Source organism: Channa argus, chromosome 11, assembly GCF_033026475.1.
Source record: "Channa argus isolate prfri chromosome 11, Channa argus male v1.0, whole genome shotgun sequence".
In the NCBI taxonomy this organism is placed as follows: Eukaryota; Metazoa; Chordata; class Actinopteri; order Anabantiformes; family Channidae; genus Channa; species Channa argus.
The window spans coordinates 7,851,380-7,878,338 of record NC_090207.1 but is presented as its reverse complement, the minus strand read 5'-3'; the positions used below and the strand labels follow the sequence as shown (position 1 = coordinate 7,878,338).

The following is a 26,959-nucleotide window of genomic DNA, read 5'->3' as shown; positions in this document are numbered from 1 at the left end:
AAGTTGTGGTCATCAGTTGTAGGCATTAAAATACAGTTCTCCGTGTGCAGACATGTTCACAGGCCAGGAATGGTTGCAGTTCTCTATGTAGTTTCCAACTTTAGATGAGCCATCACCTTATTTACCTGGGCCCCATTCGTATGAGATGGGCTAGAACTTTACATATAGAGATGCCTTGCTAAAAAGTGGTTAAAAGGCCGGGGTCCTCTCAGAGGTGCCACACCAAAAACTGTCCCACCTGGTTCAGGCCATGTGAGCTTTACAAAGAGTCTTCCATTTTGCTCCAGTGTCTCTTTACTCCCTTTGATTTGTTGTTTGCTTTGTAACGCACTTGTAAGTCACTGTGGATAAATTTTTTTTACTCCAGTAAAAAATTAACCTGGAATTGCTAAAACTTAGACAACAAAACCCATGGACCATGTGCAGGAGCAAATCTTACCATTTTTTGACAGCAATACTCAAACGCCAACAACCAAACATCGGTGAGTCAACATCTTGTGCCTCGGGTGTGTCATTGCCGTTTAACAGGCACACAACAAATATCATAGCTTCATTATGTTTACAGGAAATTGATCTTTTTCCTTCTTTGTTTCCCAGAATCTTTACATAATATTAATGCTGAATCCCAGTTGGCAACTCTCCTATTTGTACAGTCTGTGTTGTTTAAATACACAGCTGCTGGATGTGAAAAAGAACATTGATTGTATTTAATATGTTACGTCCTCAACTGGAATGCATCACAGCTTTGTTATGTTTCTATTAAAAAAGAGTAAAAATGTTTATTATGTTAATTACATAATTAGTGTATGGGCTGGCAAACAGACCATTTAAGCTACAAATTAAGTAAACAGTGCTTTGTCTGTGTCACAAGGGAAAATGCCCACATTCTCTATCAGTCCCGTGTCCAGGCAAGCCTTACTGGGCGTGGTGTTTACTACATTTTCTGAATCCACTACACCACATGAAACAAATCTGTACTCTAAGTGTTTCACATGTACTATGAACTTTCACTGAACTGAGTTGAATCTGTATTTAGAATTTTATCAGGTGATACGTCTTCACTTTCCTCACCCTCTCTGCAACTGCTCCAAATATTTTCTTGAATCAAAATGCCAAAATGCTGCAATCCACAACATGCACTGCTGTGAGATAGATTGTTTAGTCCTTACTTGACCAGTTACCATGGTGCTGCCCGCTGTGCAGTGCATCTCACTTACAATACAATTGTGACAATAAAAATGGCTGGCTCATGTTACTTTTACTAGCTCACACACTACATGAATTGTTACAGGTTTCAGCACGACTAAATGGAAACTGACAGGTCACCAACTTATTGATACACTGCAACAGCAGTATTCATTGTGTTGTGTTTCTGGCCACCTGATGAATGTAAGTCCAATTGTCACTGCCTTTTTAAAGCTTCCTATGCATCTCAAGAACATACACAATGGATCTTAAAAGCATGGCGAAAAAAATCACACAGCTATATGGAATTTTGCCATTTCAACTGTTGTAAGTAAACATGATACTGGTTAACTAAAATGTTATATCACACACAAAATACCTAAATAAACTAAAGACAGTTCTTCTTGTTGGTGAATTTCTTGTGAGGGTTTAAACTAAAAACTTTACTGGCATGTGTGATTTTTATCTGTGCTGCAAAACCACTTATCTTCCCTCTAGGTTCCTCTTACCAGGACGTAATTATCAATGTGATGGCAAAATGCTTATGATTCTATGAAACACTGTGAACAATACCCCCTTTTTAAGCTTTTGTGTTTATGTGTAAAGAACTACAGTGTTTCGGGATAAGAGAGGGAATGTGGACTTAAATACTGAAAAAGTAAACAATGACTTACAGCCTGAGAAAGGATATGAATTCCAGTCCCAGGTTTTAAAGTCATGTGCTTTGCACACACACCCAGGAATACCACAAGTACCTTTAGCTTAAATGCAAATGAACTTAAGTGGCATGTCTTCCATCCTGTTTACCCTGCCTCTATTTTCACAGGTGGTCTGGTTAAAATATCAAGCTCCTTTTTCCTTTAGTTGAGATTCCTGAATCATTTAACCCACATGTTCAATCAGGAAATACAGCTGAATAGCTCCCTTCTTATAGACCTATGTTTACACAAGCTAAGAAGCATTATAGGATTAGCATTGTAGGATTAGCATTGCAGATATTTTATTTATGTGTGATGTGCACACTGTATAATGATTACACACCTGATGCATACGTACCTTTGTAAAACTTCAAACATTTTAAATGGACCTACACAAATTAGTTAATGCACCTAATATTTGGTGCCATCTTGTGGACTATTTGACTGGGCTCAGTAACAGATGTGTCAGAGCTTTATTGCTTTGGGTTGATTTTGTTATATTTGGTAAGCACAGCTACCCGATTCCTGTGTTCCTCGTGTGAACACAGGAATAGAGAAAACGTATGACAGGGTGCCGAGAGAGGAGCTGTGGTATTGTAAGAGGAAGTCTGGTGTGGCAGAGAAGTATGTTGGAGTGGTGCAGGACATGTATGAGAGGTGTAAGACCGTGGTGAGGTGTGCTGTAGGTGTGACAGAGGAGTTCAAGGTGGAGGTGGGCCTGCATCAAGGATCAGCTCTACACTCCTCCTTGTTTGCTCTGGTGATGGACAGGCTGACAGATGGGGTTAGACAGGAATCTCCATGGACTATGATGTTAGCAGATGACATTGTGATCTGTAGCGAGAGCACGTAGCGAGAGCAGGTGGAAAAAAATCTAGAGAGGTGGAGGTCTGCTCTGGAAAACAGACGACTGAAGCTTAGCTGCTACAAGACAGAATACATGTGTGTCAATGAGAGGGACCCAGGTGGAAAAGTGAGGTTACAGTGAGCAGAGGTGAAGAAGGTTCAGGACTTTAAGTACTTAGGGTCAACGGTTCAGAGCAACGGAGAGTGTGGAAAAGAGGTGAAGAGGCGAGTGAAAGCAGATTTGAACGGGTGGAGAAAAGTGTCAGCTGTGCTGTGTGATAAAAGAGTATCAGCGAGAATGACGGGAAAGGTTTTCAAGACGGTGGTGAGACCAGAGATGTTGTTCAGCTTAGAGACAGTGAAACTGAAGAAACGACAGGAGGCAGAGCTGGAGGTAGCAGAGGTTAAGATGTTGATTTTCTCTTTGGGAGTGACGAGGATGGACAGGATCAGGTATGAGGACATCCGAGGGACAGCTCATGTTAAAAGTGTTGGAGATAAAGTCAGAGAGGACAGATTGAGGTGGTTTGGACATGTTCAGGGGAGAGAATGTGAGTATATCGGTAGAAGGATGCTGAGGTTGGAGCTGCCAGGCAGGAGGTCTAGAGGAAGAACAAAGAGGATATTTCTGGATGTAGTGAGAGAGGACATGAAGTTAGTTGGTGTGAGAGAAGAGGATGCAGAGGACAGGGTTAGATGGAGGCACATGATTCGCTGTGGCGACCCCAGAAATGGAACAGCCAAAAGGAAAATAAGATTACCAATAAGTGATTTAAAGGCACTTGAAATGGTAAGGCCGAGAACTTCTTTTCATATAACACTGACCAGCAAAGCTTTGTTCCCCCCAAAATAATTAACTCCTTTTTTTAAAAGTCACAAACTTTAACCTGTGTATTTCCATTGATATGGTCGGTCCATTACTGCCCCAAAGCATCCATAAACAAACCAGAACTAGAGCTGAAGTGGATAATTGACACACATTTTCAAACTAAAAATACTGAATGTCATTGTTGGTAGTTTTTGTATTGTAATAAACTCAGCATCTTGTTATTCATGGTTGCACACTTGGGCTTTCAAGAATTAAATATGAGGATAATTTCCCAGCTATTTTCTGATATTACATTTATCTAAGCAATCATTCACCTGTAACTGGTAGAAGTATTGATAATGAATTTATTGTTTTAATATTGCAATTAATTGTTGCAGCCTTCAGCCTTGGATAATGGAATAATACAAACATGCCTCAGAAAAAATGAGCTGCATAAAAAACTAAGACATTTAAACCTAGATTATAACTAAGTGGAGGATGGGGGACGCATGAGTTATCACGCGAATGTACTTTACTGTAAGTCGTTGGTGATGGCGCTTATTATTGTAACTCTTTTCATTTTACTGAATTTCAAACAATGCTAAATGAATAAAAAATAAACAGCTACAAGTTAATTCTCTGTTGTGTGGACAGTTCAGGTCATCATTCATCAGCTATATTACCCCCCCCCCCCCCCTTCCCACCCGCGCACGCACACACGCACGACGTACACACGCTCTAAGACACACAAACATGGCTGCCTCTATTACACCGCTACGCTCCTCCTTCAGGATTTGTAGCTTGTTAACGTTACACCACCACTGCTGCCGGGCCAAACTGCAAACTCACAGAAAATGCGAGAGTCAAAGGAGACATGTTCACCAGTCGGCGACGAGGTAAATAGCACCGCACTAAGGACACAGCTGTTCGGTATTTAAATGCACGGCGATACTTTGCTGAGAGATAGATGAGTGACGCCTCAGCACCGGCGAAGGCGTGTGGACCGTCACGTGTCAGAGGATGCTGATTGACAGCAGGTTTCCCCGTTCACAATAGACAAGGGAGAGGTTTGGTTTAGCTGGGAGGTCAAGTGGATTTTCGTCTACAGCGCCACATCTAACCGTATTTCTTGAAAATCCAAATTAAACGCGAATTAATGGAGCGATTCCATCCCTATCGTCGTACGAACAGTAGCAATTGGTTAGGTGTCAAGTTGAACAGATGGTGGCGCCAAGTTCCCATTCAAGTCGATTCAATAACTGCAAGAAGAAGACTGCGCAATAAGATGACGTAATTATAAAAGCGCCAGTAAAAGTCGCGCGCTCATCAATTGAAAAAAAAATAAAAAATTAGCGTTAGTAAATATCAAGGCAATATGGTACTTTTGATTTTTCGTGTACAGATGTGAGAAGCATTTAATCACATCAGTACAATAAATCGTTATTTAATGCTACTTTTTTCTTCTCAGTCGACCTTTAGCTATAAGGCTAAGTAACATGTCTGATGTAATGAATGTATGTAAAAATAACCAAAACCAAAAACACAAGTTATAACAGTGCAATTTTCAGAATGCAAAAGTCTAAAATTAATTTTTCATCGTTAGTCAGCTTTCTCCTTTAACTCACTGGGAAACTATAGTGGCAAAAAAAAAGTTTAACCTTCTATTCTCTCTGTACTTGGAGTTAACATTTTAGTTGGTTAATCGCTTATTTGATAGAAAATTAGTTGGAAGAAATTCATAACTGATTAGTCCAGAATTGAAGGTATTACATTTTTAAATTAAAAAAAAAAAAGGAAATCAATGGTTTCAGCTAGTCAGATGTGAATGTTTACTAGTTTAACAGTCGTATATGACGTTTGAGGTTTTTGATGGTTAGATACAAGAAACAATTTGAATGTCCTTGAGGGGAATATTGGAATAATTCTTCATTGTTCTCTGTACATGTATTGGAAAAGTTTAAAAAAATGTATTTTGCAAATGTACTGATTAAAAAAGGTCACTGTTGCCTGCAATCCTCAAGGTTTTGTTTATTATATTAAGTTGCTTTATTTCATAATAGAAGTGTAATGTGTAAGGCAACCAACAAATTGCCTCAATAAATTTAAGCAATTGAGGTCTTAGAATTTCTATGGGGGCCTGTGGCAGCTGCCCAGAAGGGTAATAAAGCTAGTGTATTACAAATCCAAAGTTTGGAGTTCCTTTGTTCAGTTTTGTTTGTTCAGTAATAGTAGAACTAAAGATTAAATTTTCTTTTATTTTAGCAGGTCTATCATATGCCTATAATATTTTATTATTATTTATTTTATTCCTTAAAGTTATAATGAGGTTAGTAAACAAGGTAGGACAGCAGAAAATGAAAAATAAAATGACTGGTTTCTGGCTCGGAAATCAGAGATTGTCAACACTGTTAAGAGCAATTAAGTATGATTTTAACCAATTAGTGGTGAGGCAACATAAATTAATGTTTGGGAAACACTGAAGACCATCACATGTATTTTTCACTTGCCTGATTAGGCAACTTCATAATGCATTCCACTTTCCCAATCGTAGTTTACTTGCCCCAGGTAACCGGTCAAGCGTTAATGTCTTTACATATCTTGAGGGTTTCCAGGGTTTCTGGAGGGGGAGCTGATGGGGTGAATACAGGGGGTTGCACACAGGTGTGGTGGTATCAGTGATCACTAAGCTAGTGCAGGTGAGGGGTATGAAGTTGTGTCTTTCAAAGCAACAGTAAAATTTGTTTAGACTGTCTACAAGTTTTTTGTTCTCAGTGAGGAAGTAATTTGTAATATCCTGCAAGGCTCTACACACTGTTGTGGCATTGTTAGTAGAAAAAAAAGCTGTACAATTGTAGTTTCTTTTGGGCACCCTGATCTCCTATGACAGGGAATGTTGTCCCTGCCTGTACAGGAATTCAGGTCCGGGTCTTCAACTGGAGCTTGAAAAACACTCCAGTCTGGGCAGTAACAACAAGCCTGCAGCTGCTGCTTTGCTTCACTGATCTCTCCCATCTCTTCACACTGGTCAAGGCTTCAGAGATTTTAGTTTTGGCTTATAGGTCAGCAGGCGATGAACCACGCAGTGATCTGAGTGACCCAGAACTGCCCTGGAACCAGAGCGATGTGTGTCTTTCAGTACAATGTAGCTAGTGTATCGAGTGTATTCGTTTCTCTGGTGGGACGGTTTATTTGCTGTCCATATTATGTCAGTTTATGTCACATTTTCCTTGTTAAAATCACCTGGTAGATATGTAAAATATGAAAGTGTACATCACTGACCCTCCATACACATTGTAACCTGCTGTACAAAGTTGTTTTAATGCGGTTTCTTAAAGCCAAAGATGACATAGCCTTTTTCCTCGTTTTGTCATATAAACTGACCATATTCCAAATTATCTACTTCATCCTCTACTAGATAGAGTATTAACTACTTTCATTAAAAATAAGGAAGCTAGCAAACATTCACATGAGAAGCTAGAACCTACATGTATTATTAGAACTTTTGCTACTCTCTACTTTGTCAAATAATCATTTATATAAGCATTTAACAGTTTCTGTGTAATGTCTGTTTTACACTGCCATATGTTCGGTGTATTCTGTGCATGTGCATTCATATAAAACTGTACAATTGTCCTCTCCAGACATGCAGCTGTGGTGATTTCGGGGACAGAGTTGGCTCGTCAGCTTCACAGAGAAATTCAACGCGATGTGGAAGAGCTGGTTGCTCTGGGCAACATGAGACCTCACCTAGGCGTTGTGCTAGTAGGGGACAACCCAGCCAGTCGCACCTATGTGAAGAACAAGACCCGGGCAGCCAGTATTCTGGGTCAGATATGAGCACTGCAAACATTCCTAAACACTGTGTGCATGATGTGCATCATACAGACAAGCAAGCATAATCCAGATTTATCTAATGCACTTCCCATTTCCAAAGCATGCGTGGAATTGCATAAACATAACATTAATGTAACATAGTGTACTGTTACACAGATGCAAGTTAACATTAACGTGGAGTGTGTGTGATGCTTCTGTGATGTCCAGGTATTTCCAGTGACACTGTGGTGCGGCCTAACTCGGTCTCCCAGGAGGAGTTGCTGGAGCTGATTGACAAGATGAACCGTGACTGGAGGGTCAGCGGCCTGTTGGTGCAGCTGCCTCTTCCTGGTAAACACAGGGGGCACAGCTTCTGAATTCAAATTAACTAAGTGTTAACTGATCTTTGAAGTCTAATTTAAAGTGAACCAACTTCTGCAGTAGCTTATTGTCCGTTACATGCTATGTAAACACTGATTAACTTTTATAACATTTCTGATGATATAGCATCTCTTTCTTTTGATTGACCTTACTTAGTCCTCACACAAAGGTCAAATTTGGCTCAGTCTTTTGAGACTTTCCCCACTTTAGTATTTAGTTTTGTCTTGCAGTGTATCATTTCAATAAAAAAGGCTCAGACTATATCTCGCCAGTTGATGTTGACTTAGAAAATGTTTCAATACTCTGTTTACAACAACACGTAGTGTAATGTTTGAGTGTAGCTACCAACAATTTGTCATCATGCTTTCCACTTAATTACAATACACTCAAAATCAATGAGTATCCTACTGACACTTCCTCTTTAGAGCACATCAATGAGAGAGCCGTGTGTAACGCCATTGCTCCAGAGAAGGATGTGGATGGCTTCCATATTGTGAACATTGGGAAACTGTGTCTGGACCAGAGATCGATGGTGCCAGCTACGCCTGCCGCCGTCTGGGAGATCATCAAAAGAGCGGGTACATAATCATTATTGGTAATATCAGTATTTCCGTTGGGATATTTAGTGTTATTATGTCTAAGATCTTTATGGTACTGTTGATTATTTATTCATCCCAACATTACTTAAAATAAAGTCATGTTGGATTTTGTGTTGCAGCTATTTTAACTCTGAGGACAAATGTAGGAGTAGTCACACATATGTTGCTGTTTTAGTGTACAGGGCCCACTAGATGGCATGTAATCGTGATAGTGTGCTAGACAGCCCTTTGCAGCCCCTTGACCAAGTAAAAGCTTTAAATGTTTTGCCAGTAAAGAACTAAGGTTAAATGTGCTTTACCAAATGCAAATGCATAGGAAAACAAAAGTAGTGTTTTTTTTTTCCCCGCAAAAGATCTGTAATTCAAAATTAGCCTGAATCTAGTGACATTAACTTAAATAATTACATAAGTTACATAAATAAATAAAACAAATGTAGGATAATAAAATTTACAGGAGTCAGCCCTGAATGTAGAATTTAGGGTATGTCTGGTAGTCAGGTAGTAGCAAAAACTGGGTGCTCTGGGAAGTTGTCGGTTGCCTTACTAATCAAAGCTGGAAGAGGGTGCTGTTGCTCATATACAAGCAGAACTGAAGCATGAATAAAATTGACTTCTTATCTGGTAAGTTCAACTGAGGCAACTGCTGAAAAAACTAGCTACATACATCCCTCCTGCCATAAATCAGTGCACTGTGACACCATGAGAGTGCTGTGAGGCACCTTGGCAATATTGGAGGCGTCTTGACTGCAGTGTTTATGACAGTCATGATGTTGATAAAGATCAGTACGCTATGTAGAGAAGTGAGGGACCTTGAGGGCTGTTTTCACTACCAGCAATCAGAAAAAATTTGCAATCCCCATACCAGAGAGTGTTGAGGCAGATTGGGATGCTTTCTGCAGTCCGCTTTATAGAATGTCACGAGGGTGGGAGGTTTTTCTCTGTTTATCTGGACTAAATGGTAACAAACCTGGGCTTTTTGGGCAAATGGTTTGTGTTGAGTTTAAAGTTATTATGATAAACTCTCAAAAATACTGATGTTGAAGATGTTATTCAAACTCAACTTATCATATTTAACTAGACTAATAAACCATACAAGAGTGTGTTATATTTTCAGTCTGCTAAAGTCACCTGGATTTACTAAAAGTTGAACTGATTGGGTATGTTGATCAGGGTAACTCTGATTTACAATGACACTGCCATTACAGAAAGCATGAACACATACATAATTAAAGAAGCAAAAATTTCATTGCATATTTCAAAGACTTGTTTTTTTACCAGTGGCCATGAAACAACCTTTTAGTCGAAAACCTGTTGACAACGTCTTGGCCAAAATCCATAACGCTAAACCAGACAGTTTATTAACAAATGGCGCTTGATACATACCTATCCTCCCACTATCAATCACTTTAATAACCATGTCTTGGCTAACAATGAATGTAGTAATTGTCACATATGCGACATCGTGGTGCCAGGCAGCGGGGAGTCTGGCAGAATAACCTTTCTCCACATTCCGCAGAGTTTGTTTATTGAATGCTCATGTTCTCTGAAGTCCCAGCTTAACTCTACACTCAATCAGGAATAATAATAATAATAATGATTCCCCCTAAAATGTGTTTGCAGGTATTGAGACGGTGGGGAAGAATGTGCTGGTTGCTGGTCGTTCCAAGAATGTGGGAATGCCCATCGCAATGTTGCTGCATAGCGATCGGAACCATGAACGTCCAGGGGGTAAGTGCATGTGTGTTTTATCGGCGTCTGTGTCAGTGAGTCAGCATTATACTATGAATGGAGAATTGCAGGTTAATGAAATTGCACCATCTTGGCTTTCCCTGAAAAGCGCTTTTGTCAGGATGTGACGAGTAGAAAAAAAAGGCCTTCTCTTAACCAAACAGTAAATACTTATGCAAGTTTTGCTGAAGATGTCTGATGAATAAAAATACCAAGGAGTGTGAGGGCAAAGCTCAGGGTGAGACTTCTGGCATTGAGCACCACTGAAGACGGATCAATTGTCCTTATAAGGGTGCAGGAAGAAGGGAGGGTCCTTTGGAAAGACATTTGCGAGTAAATGCGTGCTTACATGAAGCAACAAGATATCTTTGACCTGTCAAAATATTGCAGGTCAGCAGATGTAGCAAATATTGGAGACTACTTGCAAATGAAAATCTAAGTTGGTTTATAATTCTGTTAAGAACATTTGATATGACTAAATGATTTTGGGTAAGTCAGGAGTTACACCGCTGACAAGCTAACTTTACTTTTGTCTGTTGGTTCAGTCGGCCGCAACATTTACAACTGCCAATTATTTAGTAACAACTAATCTCTGCAAAATAATTAGTTTTTGTGGTGCAACCTGTTTATTATATGTTGTTATGTGTAAAACAACATATCAGATGAAGATTTTTTTTTTTTAAACTACTTGCTCATTTGCCTAAAAAAATTGAGACAAGGCATGTTGATGTTGCTTTCATTTTGAAACCAAAATTTTTCCTTTTTTTTTACTTACTCTTGAGCTCCTTTTATTTATTTCACTTTCTAATGAGTGACAAGTTTGGAGTTTGCAGGCCAGCTTAGCACCCAGACTCTTTTACTACTGAGCCACACTGTTGTAATACATGCAGTATATTATTGACATTGTGCTGCTGAAGAGAGCCTTCAGGGCCTTCCCTGAAAAACATATTGGCTGAATGACAGTATGTGTTGCTCCAAAACCTGTGATTATCAGTCAGTATTAATGATGTCTTTACATATGTACAAGTTGCTTATGTATACTGTGTACAAGATACTTTTGAACTGTGGACAAATGACAGTTTTCTACCTCAGTCCATTATTGTCACAAACATTGCCAAGATAAGGAAATCCCTCAATTATTTATGATTTTATGTCGAGAAACTTTATTCTAAAGGTGCTAAATCGCCCCATCCTTCTGCAAGGGACTCAGCTTCTCTGAGTTTCTCTTTTAATAGTCAGTCGAGATACTGACCGGTTGCTTATCAACTTTATTAGTTGTGGAAAGTTCCACCAGGTATGTTTCTTTTTTTTAGGATTACACCACTTATGCAGTTTTTGATGCCAGTGTCCCAAGTTTTTTGAGAAGTGTTGCTTGCATCTTCTTCTTCTTTTCCTTTCGGCTGCTTCCTTTCAGGGGTCGCCACAGCGAATCATGTGCCTCCATCTAAACATGTCCTCTGCATCCTTTTCTGTCACACCAACTATCTTCATGTCCTCTCTCACTACATCCAGAAGTGTGGCTTGCATCCAACTCAAAAAACGGTTATGAATCATTTGCTGAATATTGCGTTAAGCACTTTTTACACAATGTCAACGTGAAAAAGTATGTCAACTTTCCTGGAATTGGTGAACCTTAGAACCTAACTGAGTTTGGTATTGCACAAAGATGTGCCACCAGCCTTACACCTCATCTAAGTGCAATGCACACTTGTAACACATACCAGATGTCTCTTGCATAAAGATGAAATAGTCATAGAATTTGAAAATTTGAGACCAGATGTGAATCATTGTGGTATGAATGTGTGGTTTGCTAAACTGCAGAGAAGAGACACACTATTCAGCCAACACAGCATAAATCAGCAACCAAATCATCTGATAACAGCTATTGAGCACCTCTTATCAACATTGTATCTGCCTTGTTCTTATGTTTTGTTTAATATATTTTTCATTAGAGGCAGAAAACATGGGTAGTGAAAGTGAGATCACATACCAGAAACTGAAGTGGACATTGTGTGGTCATATATTATAGAATAGTGGGCCAAACAGGTGGCTTGTTTTTGCCAGGGATTCATTAAACCTCCCTCTTTAAAGAAAGTCAATAATAAAAATGTTCCCATAATAATAATAATAATTTGTTTTGCACTGTCCATGCTTAAAATTATTCAGGGCATCTGTGAAACTATCGAAAATGTGATGTGACCCTGATACATCCCAGAATATGTTAGATTTCCATCATTATTCACATTTTTCTGGTCGATTGTGGCACTAAGGTGAAATTCTGTGAATGTTGGAAACTAATCCTTGAAACCCAAGGCTGTGTACAATAGTAACTGAATGTGCATCAACAGACAATGACAAGGTTATAAAGCAAATTCATTAAAATACATGCTTCTGATTTTTAAGATCCAAAAAACTTTATTTATCCCTTAGGGAAATTGTGTTGCCTCTTTACAGCTGCTCTCTACCTGAGCAGTAGAAAAGGAAGGAAAGGAAAAAGCTTCCACCAAACCAAGACAATAAACAAGTACAAACTACTGATCAATAAGTAGCAAAAAATCCAGCTAGAGGAGTAAACCTAAATGAAATCAAAATAATAAATGAAATAAAAATAATACTATTTGGCCATTTTGACCATTTAGTCCCCATATCTGTGGTTAATAACCCCTAATAATCCTAAGCGTTGACTCTGCCACCCCTAAAATATTTGTTAAAGAATAATTTTGATCAAATTGTCCTTTTGGGCCAGTTTGCTGCCTTTTTTTCTCTCTCTCCACTCTCCACATGCACGTAGACAGACTAAGAGGTATGTGAAACACAGGTTTGATGTGCTGAGACTTGCCTTTTCTTCCTTCTTGTTCTTATCTTCCTAGAAGCCCTCCTGGTGTCTTTCTCTGGCTCCTCCTGTAATACTGGTCTCAGCTCAGTTATGACTACGCAGTATGTCTTCACACATCTAAGAGAGATATTAAGCTTCCTCATTGTGTAATTGCTCACTACATAAAGTGTCGTCACCGTACCACAACCTGCCACTTAGTGAATGCGTCAGTCTTTTGATGTACAGTAACCTTGAAGCACTGAAATAAAAGAGTTTACACTGACAAAGGGGAAGAAACCAGAATTACTGAAGAGTCTGTTCACATAGTAAAATTTAATTTATTTACTGGCCTACACAATGTGAAAACTGTGAGAAATAAATCATTTAATAATCATGAAAGTCAATACACTAAATAATCATGATCTGTTTCCGTATTTGATTGCCGATCGGCTCCTGGCGTGGTGCTCCTCAGGAAACCCTAAATAGTGTGTCATTGGTTGTCACACTAACTGTCATTGTCATATGATGTAAGTGGGGCAGGTGCTTTATTGTAAGTAGTTCCAAAAGACATCTTTCATAGTCGTATGTAAATGATCCTGAGTTACGCTGATATGTTCTGTATGACATTGAATTCACCCACATTGTTTGCACTTTAGTACGTAAAACAAAATTTTTAATAATGCAAGGTTGGATTAAGGTTGGTGTTAAAATATTTTTGTTTCTACACTAAAATATTCTGTGTTCTCTCAGGTGATGCCACAGTGACCATTGCCCACAGATGTACACCAAGGGAGCAGCTGAAGGAGCTAACCAGCCTGGCTGACATCATTATCGCAGCTGCAGGTAACATTACAAAGCACCATGATCATGCTAAGCTTTCATTCAGTTCATTTGATGTTGTTTTGCCGACCCACAGTCGGAGTCAAAGAGATTTAGCTTAGCATTACAAGAGCAGCAGCAATGAAACATAATGAAATTTTTAGCCCTACATGTTTTACAGAGACAATTAAAATAGTTGATGGCCAATCGTGGATAATTTGTTATGCAGAAGTGTGTCTGTGTGGGAATTTATTCATTTAATCCACTGTTTATGTGTAACGGTGACATTTTCAAGCCTATTTAAATAAGATTTTTGTACATGCCTCAAAGGAAATTCAGCCAGAACGAATATCTGTCCAGGCCAAACCTGGACTAAGCAATCACTCTTCAAACTTAAATGAACATTTACACACGCACACACACACACACACACACACACAGCTATTAGCAGTTATTAACATTTAACTTTTTCATTTTCTCTAACTAGATAAGCTAATGTGGTTCAACTGGAGAGTTTAAAATGTCTCCAGCCACTCCAGTTGTTTTCTTTTTAAAAGACAATAATTCTTGCCAATTATTTATGATTTTTTTTTTCAAAGTTGTGAATAAAACCGGGATAAGGGACGTGATGGTGCTTATGGTCTTACTTAAGCGGGTCATGCCTGAAGTGCACACTCCTTAAACGTGTGTCAGATGCAAGACGGAGAAAAGATTGTGAAAGTGCTCACCAGCCCTTCCTTGAAGCGATCTTGTTAGAATTTAAATACTCAACTTTAAATAGTCAACCGTTTCATTGTATTTCACTTCCTTACAGTATAAGTGCTGTGTGGCAGCTGTAACGTGGAACTATCAATCAATGCAGGACAGCAATCTGCCCAAAGTCTCTTTAGTCACATAATCCAATACCGGTGCCTTGTTGTATTTATTTTCCCAATTAATGAGCTTCTTTCCCGATGACTAAAAGCTTCTCTCTGGGAAGGGCATCTTATTTTTTTTTCATTCAACTGTTAGGTTTCTGTTGGGTTTCTGTTTTGGAAATAAAAAGCTGCCTTTACACTGTGATGTGTTGTTATCCCCCAGGCATGCAGCTGTTTTCACACCACTTGGGAATTCAAACAGGTTTGTTGAGGGACCTACATGTTAGTAGGCAGTTAGACTGAGGGTGTAGTTTTGGGTTAGCGTGTCACTCCTCTGGTGTCTGTGCGCTTTATCTGAGCCGCAGCAATTTTCTTAAGTTAAATCTGGTGCTTAGGAGGTATTTGACTCAGACAGACTCATTGTTAAACAGCTGTAATTGCAGTCTGTAGGATTCAAATTGACAGTTTTCTTACAGTCAACATTAAAGTGGAGTGGTTATTAAAGTAAATCTGCAATGTTTATTACGTTGTCGCCTTTTAAAATTGTCATTGTGTTTCACTAGAGATTAAAAGAAGATGAAAAGAATCACTACAGAAAGGAAGCTACAGCTTGTGGTACAGTGACTTACATGTCAAAACTCAATGGAACCTGCAGAGCTTTCTTTTTAGTGTTCCTCTTATGGGCTATTTACATTGGTATGGTGGTTGGAATGGCAATGTCATGGCCGATGAAAATTATTTTAAACCACAATTAGTGGCCAGTTTTAAAATTATTGCTGTCTCAAAACCCTTGTGCCAGCAATTTGGATAATTTGGTTAATTGTAACTTGACAAATATGCAGTGTTAAGGACAATATGCGCAGACATGATAGGGTGTGTTCTGCTTTATTACTTAATCTCGACACGCTCCTTAAGAGAAGTCCTGTGTTGAAATCTAGCTTAAAGGGCTGTGTACCACTAAAAGACCAATTTAATTTTCTTAACAAGTTAATAAAGCACCATCTAATAATATTTGTCCGCTTGGTTTCTGTGCATAGGTGTCCCCAGGCTGATCACAGCAGATATGGTAAAAGAGGGCGCAGCCGTCATTGACGTGGGCATAAATCGTATCCAGGACCCAAACACTGGCAAACTCCGGCTCATTGGCGATGTGGACTTTGAGGGTAATTAATCAAACGTACTTTTGATGTAAAACCGTACTTACATGATAAGTTTGCAGGGGTAAACGTTTTCACTGCCCTGATGACAATATTAACATTAGAAAATGCTGCTGGGCATTTTATTTTACGTTTCTGATTTGACATGTAGCCATGTACACATACTTTTTTTTTTTTACAGTTGTAAAGATAAGTCTCCCACGGGACTCAAAGGTTCAGGGATTTTGAGTTTCAAGAATTTTAACAAGTGGATTGTTTGACTTATAGGGGTGAAGGAGAAAGCAGGTTTCATCACACCTGTTCCTGGAGGCGTCGGCCCGATGACAGTCGCCATGTTGATGAAGAACACTGTGACTGCTGCTAGAAACGCACTGATGCATTAACTACAGACACCGTATAGATTCATTTGGTTGAATGAATGCTATACACTACCAACAGTATATGCACATACTTACATCAGTTCATTTACACACGCACACACACACACCATGCCAGACAAACACATTTTTATTTAAACATCCATAAGCTAGAGATTCCATACCTGCTGGGAAATTTACTTGATATGTACTTTGTTTATATTGTGAATTTGGTCATGTATTTATTTGTTATTTATTTTAAAGTTCATTTTCTAAGATTTTAAATTAATATTTTTTCTACTGAAGTCATTTTTGTTCATTCTTGAACATTCCAGATTCACTGGAAAGGGAATATAAAATAAAAAACAACAATGTGCCAATAATTAACTTTCTCGCTTTGTTGTTACTTGAAGTCTGTCATAAAACAATACTCACATGCTCGTACATGAATGAAAGTCGTATTGACTTTCTTCAATCATCCTGTCTGTGCTGGCCTTGATGAGATCTCATCCTAAAGCAATTTTAGCCTAAGTCACTAGTGAAAAAAACTCTTTTTTTCTCTGTAATTTGCATTTGAACATTCTCTATAGTATTTAATTTAATTATTAGATAGTCCAATATTTGCCTCATAGGGTGTTACGATCTTTCCAACACATCACATCCTTTGTTTTTAAACCTTTTGAATCTTTTTTTCCTTTAAAAAAAACAAACTGTACAAGGAAAATGTAAGAGAAACCTCCATAAGCATGACAAAGACGGGTATCGTGAAATGTCGTGTGAAGAACAATGAGCAGCTCCCACCTCTCAGATTCTCAGGCACCCTGAACAACAAGTGATGGGGGCAGTGACAACAACGTGATCCTTTAGTAACTTCCAGGTGTTGGATTTAGTTGTCTAACCCTGCAGCTCCACACAAATGAATGTTCTTCATGAAATTGGCCTCATTGCTATTGTATGTTACAATAGTAACCATTTAAATTCAATTTTTCAGGAACATTTTTATAGGTTGACTGAAACTGCCGGGTCATAATTGACTACTGTTGCCTAGAGACAATTGCAGAGAAGCTGTTTGTAAACCCTTGTCTAGCTTGGATTTCTAGCTTTTCCCTCTCAACCAAGAACGCTTTACTTCACATTTACAGCACGTCACCTGGGATTTCTCATATCCACGCTTATGTAAAGTTAAGGGCAGCCATGAAAACAAATCTTTTTTCCTTCCTTTCTTTTTTCCTTCCTTCTATAATCCCATCTGAAGAAATTAAGGCTTTCACAACACCTGCAATTGTCAGTGATGCAACACCTTGAAACTGAAGGGCAGGCATTTGAGTGAAACTTTCAATCTGCCAGATATTTGCGTGGGTTCGGAGTCTTCCAGAGAAGAAACTACATTTAAAGAGCCTCTGGGTAGTCACGTGCCCTCACCATCATCAGCAGCCTTTAGAATTTGTCTCTGCATGCAGATTTTGGGCAAAAAGGAAATGATGGATATGGAGTTGTTGTTTTTTTTTTCCCCCACAAACTCTTTGGGCCGCTGATTGGCTGTTTAAACCTTTTCAGTGGTTGAGAGCACGGTATAAAAGAGAGCAAAAACCTGTTGTTGATCACACTGCACAGACAGACGGAGTCAGGCTGCTAAACATCAGACATCTCAGCACCACAGGACAAGATGCTTACACTAAGACAAGCATACCTGAAGAAGGGTACGTGTCAAGTTTATTCTGTATTTTTTAATTTGAAAGGAGTTAGGTGATTGTTCTATAGTTTATTGACTGAATGATCCCTTTGATGATGAATGTCATGTAATAATTACTGATTACATCAATATTGAAATATTGAAACGTGTTTTGCCACCCTTGGGGATAAGAAATTAAAATCAAGTCAAATTCAGTTTGTTTCTTGTATCTTTATGATCACAACAGTGTAGCACTTTAAGGCAGAAGAGTATTGACTGGAAAGCAGCATTTCATCCAAAAGGAAGCAAAATGATTAATTTCACCGTAAATTCTAATCATTTCTAATTTCTATTTTTTATTTTCCAGCTCTCTTCCGTGCAGTGGCACTGCTGGTCCTCCTGACCACAACAGGACAATCTGCCATGCTGACTAAGGAGCTTCAGACCACAACAACTACACCTCTGTCAAATCTGACTCTGACCACAGAGCTAAACAACAGTGAGTGTCTCTAACAGAGTCTTGAGTCAGCTTGACCACACAGTGTCACCGAGACATGTTTTATTTCTAACTTGTGTAAAAAGTCTCGAAATACTGCAGTGAATCTTGTTTTAAGATTCAACTAACTGCGGATTTAGACCTATCCTGTGCAAATACACAGGATGAAAAGAGATCGCAGAGGTTGAATAGAAATCTCTGAGAATTCAAGCCCCTACCTGGGTCCAAATGTGCCACTGAATGAGTATGTGATTAATTAACCCGCTATAAAATAAATAAGTGACAGCGCCATCTCCCACCACGAAAGGAAATAGAAAATAAAAAGTTAACAGACATTTTTCTGTAAAAAAAAAATTGATAAATAATTACGATTCTACTTTTCGTCCGCAGGCAGTATGGAGGAACCTCTGGTGCTGCACTTGCACAAGCCATGTAGAAGCGAACATGAAAACTACTGTGAAAATGGTGGAGAGTGCATGTACCCCCAAGACAGTGACCGACCTTCTTGCATGTAAGCAACGTTGCACTTTCAGCACAGGTACCCTGTGTACCTTGCACATGTTACAAGATAGGATCAGTCAACATTTTGCTTCATATCCACATTCACATGTTGGTTCGTGTTCACCTTTGGAATGCACTCACATACTTGCCCGTGTGCTCTGCAGCTGCACGTCCTCATATAGCGGGCCTCGCTGCCTCTTCCTGCTTGAACCCATTCAAACTGGACCCGAGTTTGAGAAACTGATTGGTATCAGTTTAGGGGTAGTCATCCTCATCATTGGGATCGCCATCATAATTTACTGCTTCGCTCATAGGAGGTGAGCATCTACTGTCTTTCTTTCCTTGCACTTGTTAATGTTGAGACTCATTATTTTGAATTTTGTCTTGTTTTCATTTTGCAACAGTTTGTTAGAAACCTCTGGGAGTGTACTAAGAGAATAAGTTTTAATCCAAATACTTTTTTTTTCTTCCAGGTGTATGAAATCAACGCCACTAATAAAATCAGCACCATCGGAGATATCAGTGTGACCCATAAAACCTTATACAGCACTGGAAACATCACAGGAAGAGACCACGAAACTCCAAAAGCTTTTTCTGCTTTATTAGACTTTTCATTTGATGAGTATAAACAAAGGCCACTGTTTCTCTTTAATCTTATCCAAACAACTAATTGCGGTGAAATGAAGCAATCTAAAGACCACTCTGTGTCCGACAAACAGGCTCATCATCACCTTCAATTGTAATTTAACACATGGCAGTGACAACATATGCGTATTTATTGTAATATAATAACTAACTTATTAAAAGGTTTTGTAATAAATTTCTGAGAATGTGTTTCATTAGTTTTTGTGGGCAAAAGGTCACACACACCCACACACAACGATAACAAACACACCCTAAATGAAAATGTTACTTGGGGAGGTTCACACAATACTGTAATTAATGTTAGTTAAAAATAAGTTTGAATGTTTTTGAATGTTATAATTAGCCTGAATAAGGTTCCCAAATAACAGACATATGGTACATATTTTTGCACTGATGGAAAATAACTTTTAGTCAGTACTCACAGTAGTTTAGATATATGTTACTACACCATATCAGAGTCAAATACTTTTTTTTTTTTTTTTTTTTTTTTTTTTGGTTTTGTTTGTCCTTTCGGCTTGTTCCAATACTTTGTTTCAAACGGGGGCCATTCTGATGCAGAACAATTCTTACTTTTGATGCTTTGGCTGTTTGCCGATAAAACCCGAGTAAAGGACAGATTCAGTTCTGTCCATCCAGAGTAAGTAGTCTTCTTCTAGTCGAGCGTCTGTTTGAAGGACAGAAGCAGCTTCCCTTTGGGAACAGCCGCCTGCGGGGTCTGGCTTTTGATTTGGACCTTCGAAGGGCGAAATGTGCTAAATTACAGGAATGTTTTCACCACACCCAGCCCACAGGATTGAGGCAACTGGTTTCCAGTTTGTGTCTGCAAGGATATGCATACTGCCTGCCCCTTTTTACCTAATGGTTAATTAGACAAGTCGGAAGCGGATGCAGACTGACGCCTTCTGTACCTGGAGCCTCGATCAGAGACCAGTCGACTCGGAAATGGGGACCAACAGCAAACCTTCGGCTCTTCTGTCTCTGCTCGGTGAGTCGGGTTGGGTTAATGTTGGGTAAAAAGGTGATGGGGGGACCTCATGTGGACTCGGGTTTTAATGTAACCGAAGATCAGGTCTCAAACATGAACTGGGACGACATATAAAAGACAGGCACGGTGTAAAGAAGTCAATCCATTCCAGTCCATTTCCCCCTTAAATTTGGACTTTTCCTACGTTAATGCTTCAGTACTTTGGCTTAGCTACTGTAAATAACCATCGTTTTTCCATTGTTGGACTGGTACTTTAAACACATCTGCTGCTGTCAATTTATGGCATCGTTACTTTTATTAAACTGTGTCTCAACCTGTTACATTCATCTGCAGGCGTTCATGAACTTAACTGATATTTAGATTCAAATCCCTCAGGGTCCATATTTCAAACTTTGAAATACACTTACGTATCAGTGAATTGTAAATAAAAATGGGAATGTACTTTAACGACCAACAATAAAAATGGACCAGTGACTGATATACTTTGTGTATTAGTGACACATTTGTGCAGAAGTAGCAAGTTGCTGTAGCTGGATTAGGCGAGACTCGTTTTAACCACATTATGTAGATGGAGCTAAATCCAGGACTGATGTGAGCCCAGAGCCTTATGTTTTCTCTGATGCTGGAAGCTGTTCGCATGTATTAATGGATGATTTATTATCTGCCAGCACATTCACTGGGATTAAGTCCAACCACAAATGCTTAAAAAGCTTCTTCTTTTTGTTAAATAAAGGTAATTTGCATCTAAGTAAAAATGAAATGTTTTATTTAGTTAGTATAAACTGTATGTAACACATATAATATATGCTGCTAATATATTATTTTGTAAATAATGTACAGATAGAGCTAGTTTTAGGTACTTAGACTATTATTATAATTAGTTGTTTTTTGGTGATTGATTTATGGTTTATTTTTCTACTTTTTCCTTTTACATCTCTTAATCATATACGGCTGCTTACCTTTATTTCTGATTATAAGCCCGATACTATTTAAATTCTCCTCTGTGATGAGAGTCAAGTGCGTAAAACCAGTAATGTAAATAGGCTGATTACTTCGCCATCACTTCCAGCTGTGGTGTGAGTTTATATCAATCATCCACGTCAGAGGAAAATGTCTCTGCAGCATTAACAATAAAACGAAAACCGACAAGCAAGACTTTCATTCAGTATAACCTGATTCATAACCAGTCATAACCAGACACATCTTGAATCCAGATTCACATGTTTTTCTGTCCTGCCTGCAGGAATGTGGGCGTCTGCGAATGCCATGCGTGACGAAGTTTTGCAGGCTAGTACAGGCATGGGGGCCAGGCAACGCGGGCCACACCACATCAGGTCCTAGCTGAGACAGTTTATACAAAAAAAGCACTTTTGGGTTTTTTCCACATATTATCGAAACACAGTCATGAACGCAAATCATCCTGGGATGTTTATACATATATAAGTTCTTTTTTTGTTAATGTTCATGCTAAAAAAAAATGTTCTATTTGTTGTAAGGTTTTACAAAAAATAATAAAATTAACTCAGAGAGTCTATACATATTTCCACAGGAAAACACCTGGTGTGTTCTGAATTTAGGATAAATATAGTTGTTTAACTTTTCCCTATCACAAACCTGGATGGCAGATTACAGGTGCAAATAACTATATACAACATGCTGGTAAAACTGAACATTCATATAAACTCAATGTTCTCTCCTTCGTAACTAATGAGACAAATATTCTCTGTCCAACAGGCTTCATGCTGCTATGGCCGCATGTTCTCACTAAGAGTGTGTCATTCACTCTGGAAACCGCAGACTGGGCTTCACTGTCTACAGGTATTCACCCCAACATCAGTTGGCATTAAAATGTATTCACAATTTCCAAGTATTACAGTGTATTTGGGTAATTGGTAGTAAAATTACAAAGAATGCGATACTCTTCATACACATACACATTTATACCTATATGCACACACACACACAGACACACACACATACACACGTACCACATACGCATCATCATTGCATGCATACTGTAATGCTTACAGCAAAATTATTATGCTTACTACCATTTGCATTTTGAATTATTTACTTTGCTTTTCAGGTAGCATGAAAAAGTTCTTGACTCTGAGGGGAAAAATAATGTAAAATCCACCGTCACATGAGTGGTGTTTCTACAGCACTGTTTAAACAAAACACTCCAGCATCTCAGTTAAATAAAAGTACTTACAGATCTGACAAATTAAATCAATACACCAAAATAATATGAGACATAAGAGTATAATAAATTCATTTCAGCTGCAAAAAACCCTATCAACTATAATGAATTATAGTCTTCCAACTATGTTCTTGTTTTTGAGATCCAGAAATCACAGTCATATGGGACACAGATTTCATCTGATGTCGCAAAGACAAACAATGCAAATTGTTACAGCTCAGAACCCTAAACCATCAAACGCTGGATATTTTTACATATAAATTGATTTAAAACACATTAATAAACCAATATTATAACAATACATACGTTAATAAACTCTGAAAAAATTAAGTATGAATTATAGTTTAATTAAAACATACACTGTTGCCCTTAAAGTTGTAATAATTTAGTTTTTAGACACATTCCTCTTTTTTGCAAAGGTTAATTGTGGTTTCATTTTCACAGTGACATGTTTGGAAGAGATTGATCATTAAAGTTCTGAAAAGATATACACTTTATCTATCAAGAATAATTTCATGAGATCAGGTACAAAATATTTTTATTCTAACTTGTGTCTTCTAGCTATTTAAAAGATGTTAGTGGTTCTGCCAACCCAAGATCATAAGGAGATATTTTTTTAAAAAGTAAAACAAAAGAAGCAATTTCGGGCCATTTATCTAAGAACTCACAGACTGTCAGTCAGTGAAAAGGATGCAGAGTTAGCTATGAGAAAGTTTCAGCTGTTTTGTTTCTGGTGTTTCAGGGCAGGCAGAGGAGCGCCGCCATGTGGAGAAGCGTACAATACAGAATTGCGACAGCACGTTTGATGAATACTGTCTGAACAACGGCAAGTGTATGCTGCTGTTGGACATCAGTGAACACCACTGCAAGTATGACCCTGCGTGTTTGTGTGTGTATCTGCTCCTTGTAATCATCATGTGTGACTGTGAATGACTTGTGTCTTTGTGTTGCAGGTGCGAGGAGGGTTATTATGGTCACAGGTGTGACAATGTGGAGCTTGTCAGACAGCCAATGGGAGAAAAACAGATAATTATCACTGTCTTCTTTGTGTGTCTGCTGATTATCGGACTGGCAGGTATTCTGTACTTTTTCTGCAAATGGTAAGGCTTGTGTGTGTGTGTGTGTGTGTTTGCAGTAGTTATAGTGCATGCTGGTCAGTACTGGGGTAAAGCAGCTGGCAGAAGCAGGTTTCTCATCCAGGATTCTGAGTTTGCCAACAACTAGTGCTGCAAAGTATATATATATATATATATATATATATATATATATATATATATATATATATATATTTTTTTTTTTTGTTTTCTTTGTCTGCCCACATATTAACTGTTTGGGTTCACTAGTATGGGTTCATTTCATTTCAGGAAAAGAAAAGCTCTCATAAGCCAAAGTACAGAACCTGCTCAACATCAGCTGGCAGGCAGACACCGTTAGCAATGCAATGGTGAACAGTGTTGAAAAATGTTTTTGTCAAATGTAATATATTACATATTAGTTATTTCAAATAAATAAACGTAATATGTTTAATTATATTAATGGAGGGGCCACCTTTGTGCCGGTCCCGAGCCCTGATAAAATGAATAAAACTCTGGCTAACTCATCTCTTCTTTGAGAAAATTTTATTTTTCAAAAGAGAAGAAGTTACCGTTAATTAAATATAAAAATAAGTATAATTTCTTAACATAGTAACATATCACTACATAAATGGTGTAATAATATTATAGCATAACTAAACTAACGAGGTAAAGTTATATTACGGTGATGATATCACCTAATAAAAATAATACAGTAATAAGACCCCCAACACTACTTTTTTCAGGAGACGGCTAACAGAGAGTAAATATTAGACTTACAGTCACCAGAGGGAGACAAACATAACTCCAAATAAATGATACTGTTGCTCTGTAGCTGCAATTTAATTTTACTTATGAATGTCAATGTTGTTTGTTTACACTGCCCTCTAGTGGCCAAATAAAGTCAGTAATTGCAGGTTAGAGTAGATTTAGGCTGTGCTTCTTTTACTTTATCTATTCTCTTTCTACCCTGCTGCTTTCATTTACTTCTCCTCCAATTTATGGTGACACTTTGTAGATTTCATATGCTGCATGCACTGTAAAATGATCCATCTCACCAAGAAGTGTTTGTTTATTAGTGAGTCCTAAGCATCTTTTAAAATCAGCCATTGTAGTAAGATGAGACTCTTTTGATGAGATTCAAAAAATGAGACTCAAATTTTAACTTGTAGCAGAAGCCAGCTATTGTATGAAGTTAGTGAGTTAATTAATGCATTACAAGACTTTATAATTGATGTGCTGTGTTATACTTGCAGGTATAAAAAAAACAGATTTCCATGTCAGCAGAAGCGGCAGGGTTACAGAGGAGTTCAGACTGTGTAGAGCATCGCCGCTGGAAAATGAAAACCAGGATAACATACCACAATGTCACCTGGCAAGCTTACACTCGGTGGCTGTTTATTCTTGGTTGTTGCCACTCAGAGTACTGTACGTCACGCAACTTTGGATCACTTCAAGCAGGTAGATCAGCACAAGGAGATAAAAAGGTTCAAAAAGGAGCAGCTTTGTGTGCATGGCGATTGTTGTGTTCAGCTGCACTGGTTCTAACATTTCATCACCTGCTACCCTCATCCTCATCCACATAAAAGAAAAGAAAAGAAAAAGGAGATGCAGCAATACAACAATCACTGTGGGTGACACCACCCACATTTATCCATTCATGGACAATGAATGGAAAATCAATGTGAGGAGTAATGGTGGCCCAAGAGTGGTCCTGCAAAGCGACGGATATGTTTGACATCTCAAACACATCTGCCGCAGCTTTCAGACGTTTAGGCCTGGGTCTGGAAAAACAATTAATAATCATAAGTAATGTGTCAATATATGACCTTATTTCAAGACTTTGCAGAGCTCAAGTTCAGTTAGTTTGCAGATTGTTTTAAATCAGTGTCAGAGGTTTGTGATCATAATATGGTTCCCATCACAGTACACAACAGTTTAACAAAGCTTTATTGTTATTAACACAGTTTTTAATATTAATATATTTAATTTTTTTGCTGACTTCAGTTATTATTTATTGCTGCCTGCCCTTTTGTTGTCTTTTGTAGCTAAATGTCCACTAGTGGTCTTATTAGTGTCATTAAACTGGAGAATGACTGTTACATTCTTTTAAACTTCGTTTAAATAGAATTTATTCTTTTGATAAGTTATTAAACGTTTTACGTTGTACACTGCAATATTATGCCCCTGACACTGCCACAAAAATTATTGCAACTTCTTTTTACATTTTGATCTTTTTACTTTTTCTTTTCTGTTTCAGTGCCTTTAGTCATACTGTGTATGATTTTGTTAAGTTTCCCCTCCTTAATCCTCTTATAAAAAATAAAAAATAAAAAGCTGTAAAAACGTTTTTCGTGATATTTTTGCAGGGGCAGTATTAGCTTTTCATGTATGAGTAAACATGTTTAATAAAGTATTAAATCATTAATAAAGCAAATGCATTTCAAATGTGTGACTTGTGCTCATCTCTTTCAGACATTCATTTTAATAATCTTTCAGATTTGGAACACAAATGTGAATTTTAGTTTATATTAAATGATCTCAACACTGTAAATAAATGAGAATCATCTGATATTTAAGAGAAATGCAGGTAGCTGTGGGATATAGTCAACGTCCTTAACATCTCCACATAAAATGTTGAAAACCTCCAGACCCTTTTTCACAATAGTGACAGGTGTGAAAAATTAATAATTAGCAGGAACATTTGGATGAGTGTCGTAGGGCTGGTATTGTGCGTGGTGACTCACTGAAGATAGATGGAAATGTGTCATAATTAATGGTAATTTTAATAATAGTTACACCTGTGCTGGTTCTGCAAGTCAAAAGGTCGTCAGTCATGACGCTTTACAAATAATTGCACCCAGAGGCCTTTAAGACTGCACAAAAATAAAGGCAGCAAACCTTTTATCTGGGAAAGTATTACACCAAACTGACTTCGATCTAAGTTCACCAATCGAACATAACATACATTCATGGTTTATGTGGAAGTAACAAGAAAATTAACGTAACTCTGAGCATTTTGTTAACACGTCTTGTTTGTTACCAGATTCGTGTTAAGGAGAGATGTAAGCTAAGATATTATGTGTGGTATGCAGGAAAATGACATGTGTTTTAACACTATCCATTGTTTTTGTGCAAACACAATCAAGCCTTTCAAGATGAAACACACTGTGGGTCTTGTGATAAATGGAAGAATGAAAATTATGACTTTATGACGAGTGCTTCACAGCCAGCAGTGTCACCTTTACTGTGAGGATCAGTCTACATAACTTTGCTCCAACTAAGCCATAACAGTAGACATTTAAACATTTTATAAAGACAATAC

The 26,959-nt window shown here is 38.1% G+C and overlaps 3 protein-coding genes across 5 annotated transcripts; all 3 read left to right on the top strand.

Moving 5' to 3' along the window:
- The first annotated feature begins 4,281 nt into the window (after positions 1-4,281).
- LOC137136445 (bifunctional methylenetetrahydrofolate dehydrogenase/cyclohydrolase 2, mitochondrial-like) lies at positions 4,282-17,479 on the top strand. The gene is made up of 8 exons (XM_067521809.1): positions 4,282-4,433; positions 7,179-7,363; positions 7,579-7,701; positions 8,157-8,309; positions 9,951-10,058; positions 13,624-13,716; positions 15,587-15,712; positions 15,974-17,479. The coding sequence occupies exons 1-8, from the start codon at positions 4,291-4,293 to the stop codon at positions 16,087-16,089; spliced, it is 1,047 nt and encodes a 348-aa protein (XP_067377910.1). The 5' UTR covers positions 4,282-4,290; the 3' UTR covers positions 16,090-17,479.
- A 127-nt stretch (positions 17,480-17,606) lies between these two features.
- Positions 17,607-19,551, top strand: LOC137136448 (epigen-like). Its single transcript, XM_067521812.1, has 5 exons — positions 17,607-17,762; positions 18,102-18,233; positions 18,621-18,741; positions 18,896-19,048; positions 19,205-19,551. The coding sequence occupies exons 1-5, from the start codon at positions 17,729-17,731 to the stop codon at positions 19,257-19,259; spliced, it is 495 nt and encodes a 164-aa protein (XP_067377913.1). The 5' UTR covers positions 17,607-17,728; the 3' UTR covers positions 19,260-19,551.
- A 528-nt stretch (positions 19,552-20,079) lies between these two features.
- On the top strand, positions 20,080-26,082 carry LOC137136446 (proepiregulin-like). 3 transcript variants are annotated; one of them, XM_067521811.1, is made up of 6 exons: positions 20,263-20,361; positions 21,605-21,695; positions 22,096-22,179; positions 23,304-23,430; positions 23,515-23,661; positions 24,891-26,082. In XM_067521811.1, the coding sequence occupies exons 2-6, from the start codon at positions 21,623-21,625 to the stop codon at positions 24,955-24,957; spliced, it is 498 nt and encodes a 165-aa protein (XP_067377912.1). In that variant the 5' UTR covers positions 20,263-20,361; positions 21,605-21,622; the 3' UTR covers positions 24,958-26,082. The 3 variants fall into 3 exon arrangements, 2 of the variants coding, with proteins under 2 accessions (XP_067377911.1, XP_067377912.1); XR_010915591.1 differs by lacking the exon at positions 21,605-21,695 and having other exon boundaries at positions 20,080-20,361; positions 23,515-24,005; XM_067521810.1 differs by lacking the exon at positions 21,605-21,695 and having other exon boundaries at positions 20,085-20,361.
- The last annotated feature ends 877 nt before the right edge of the window (positions 26,083-26,959 follow it).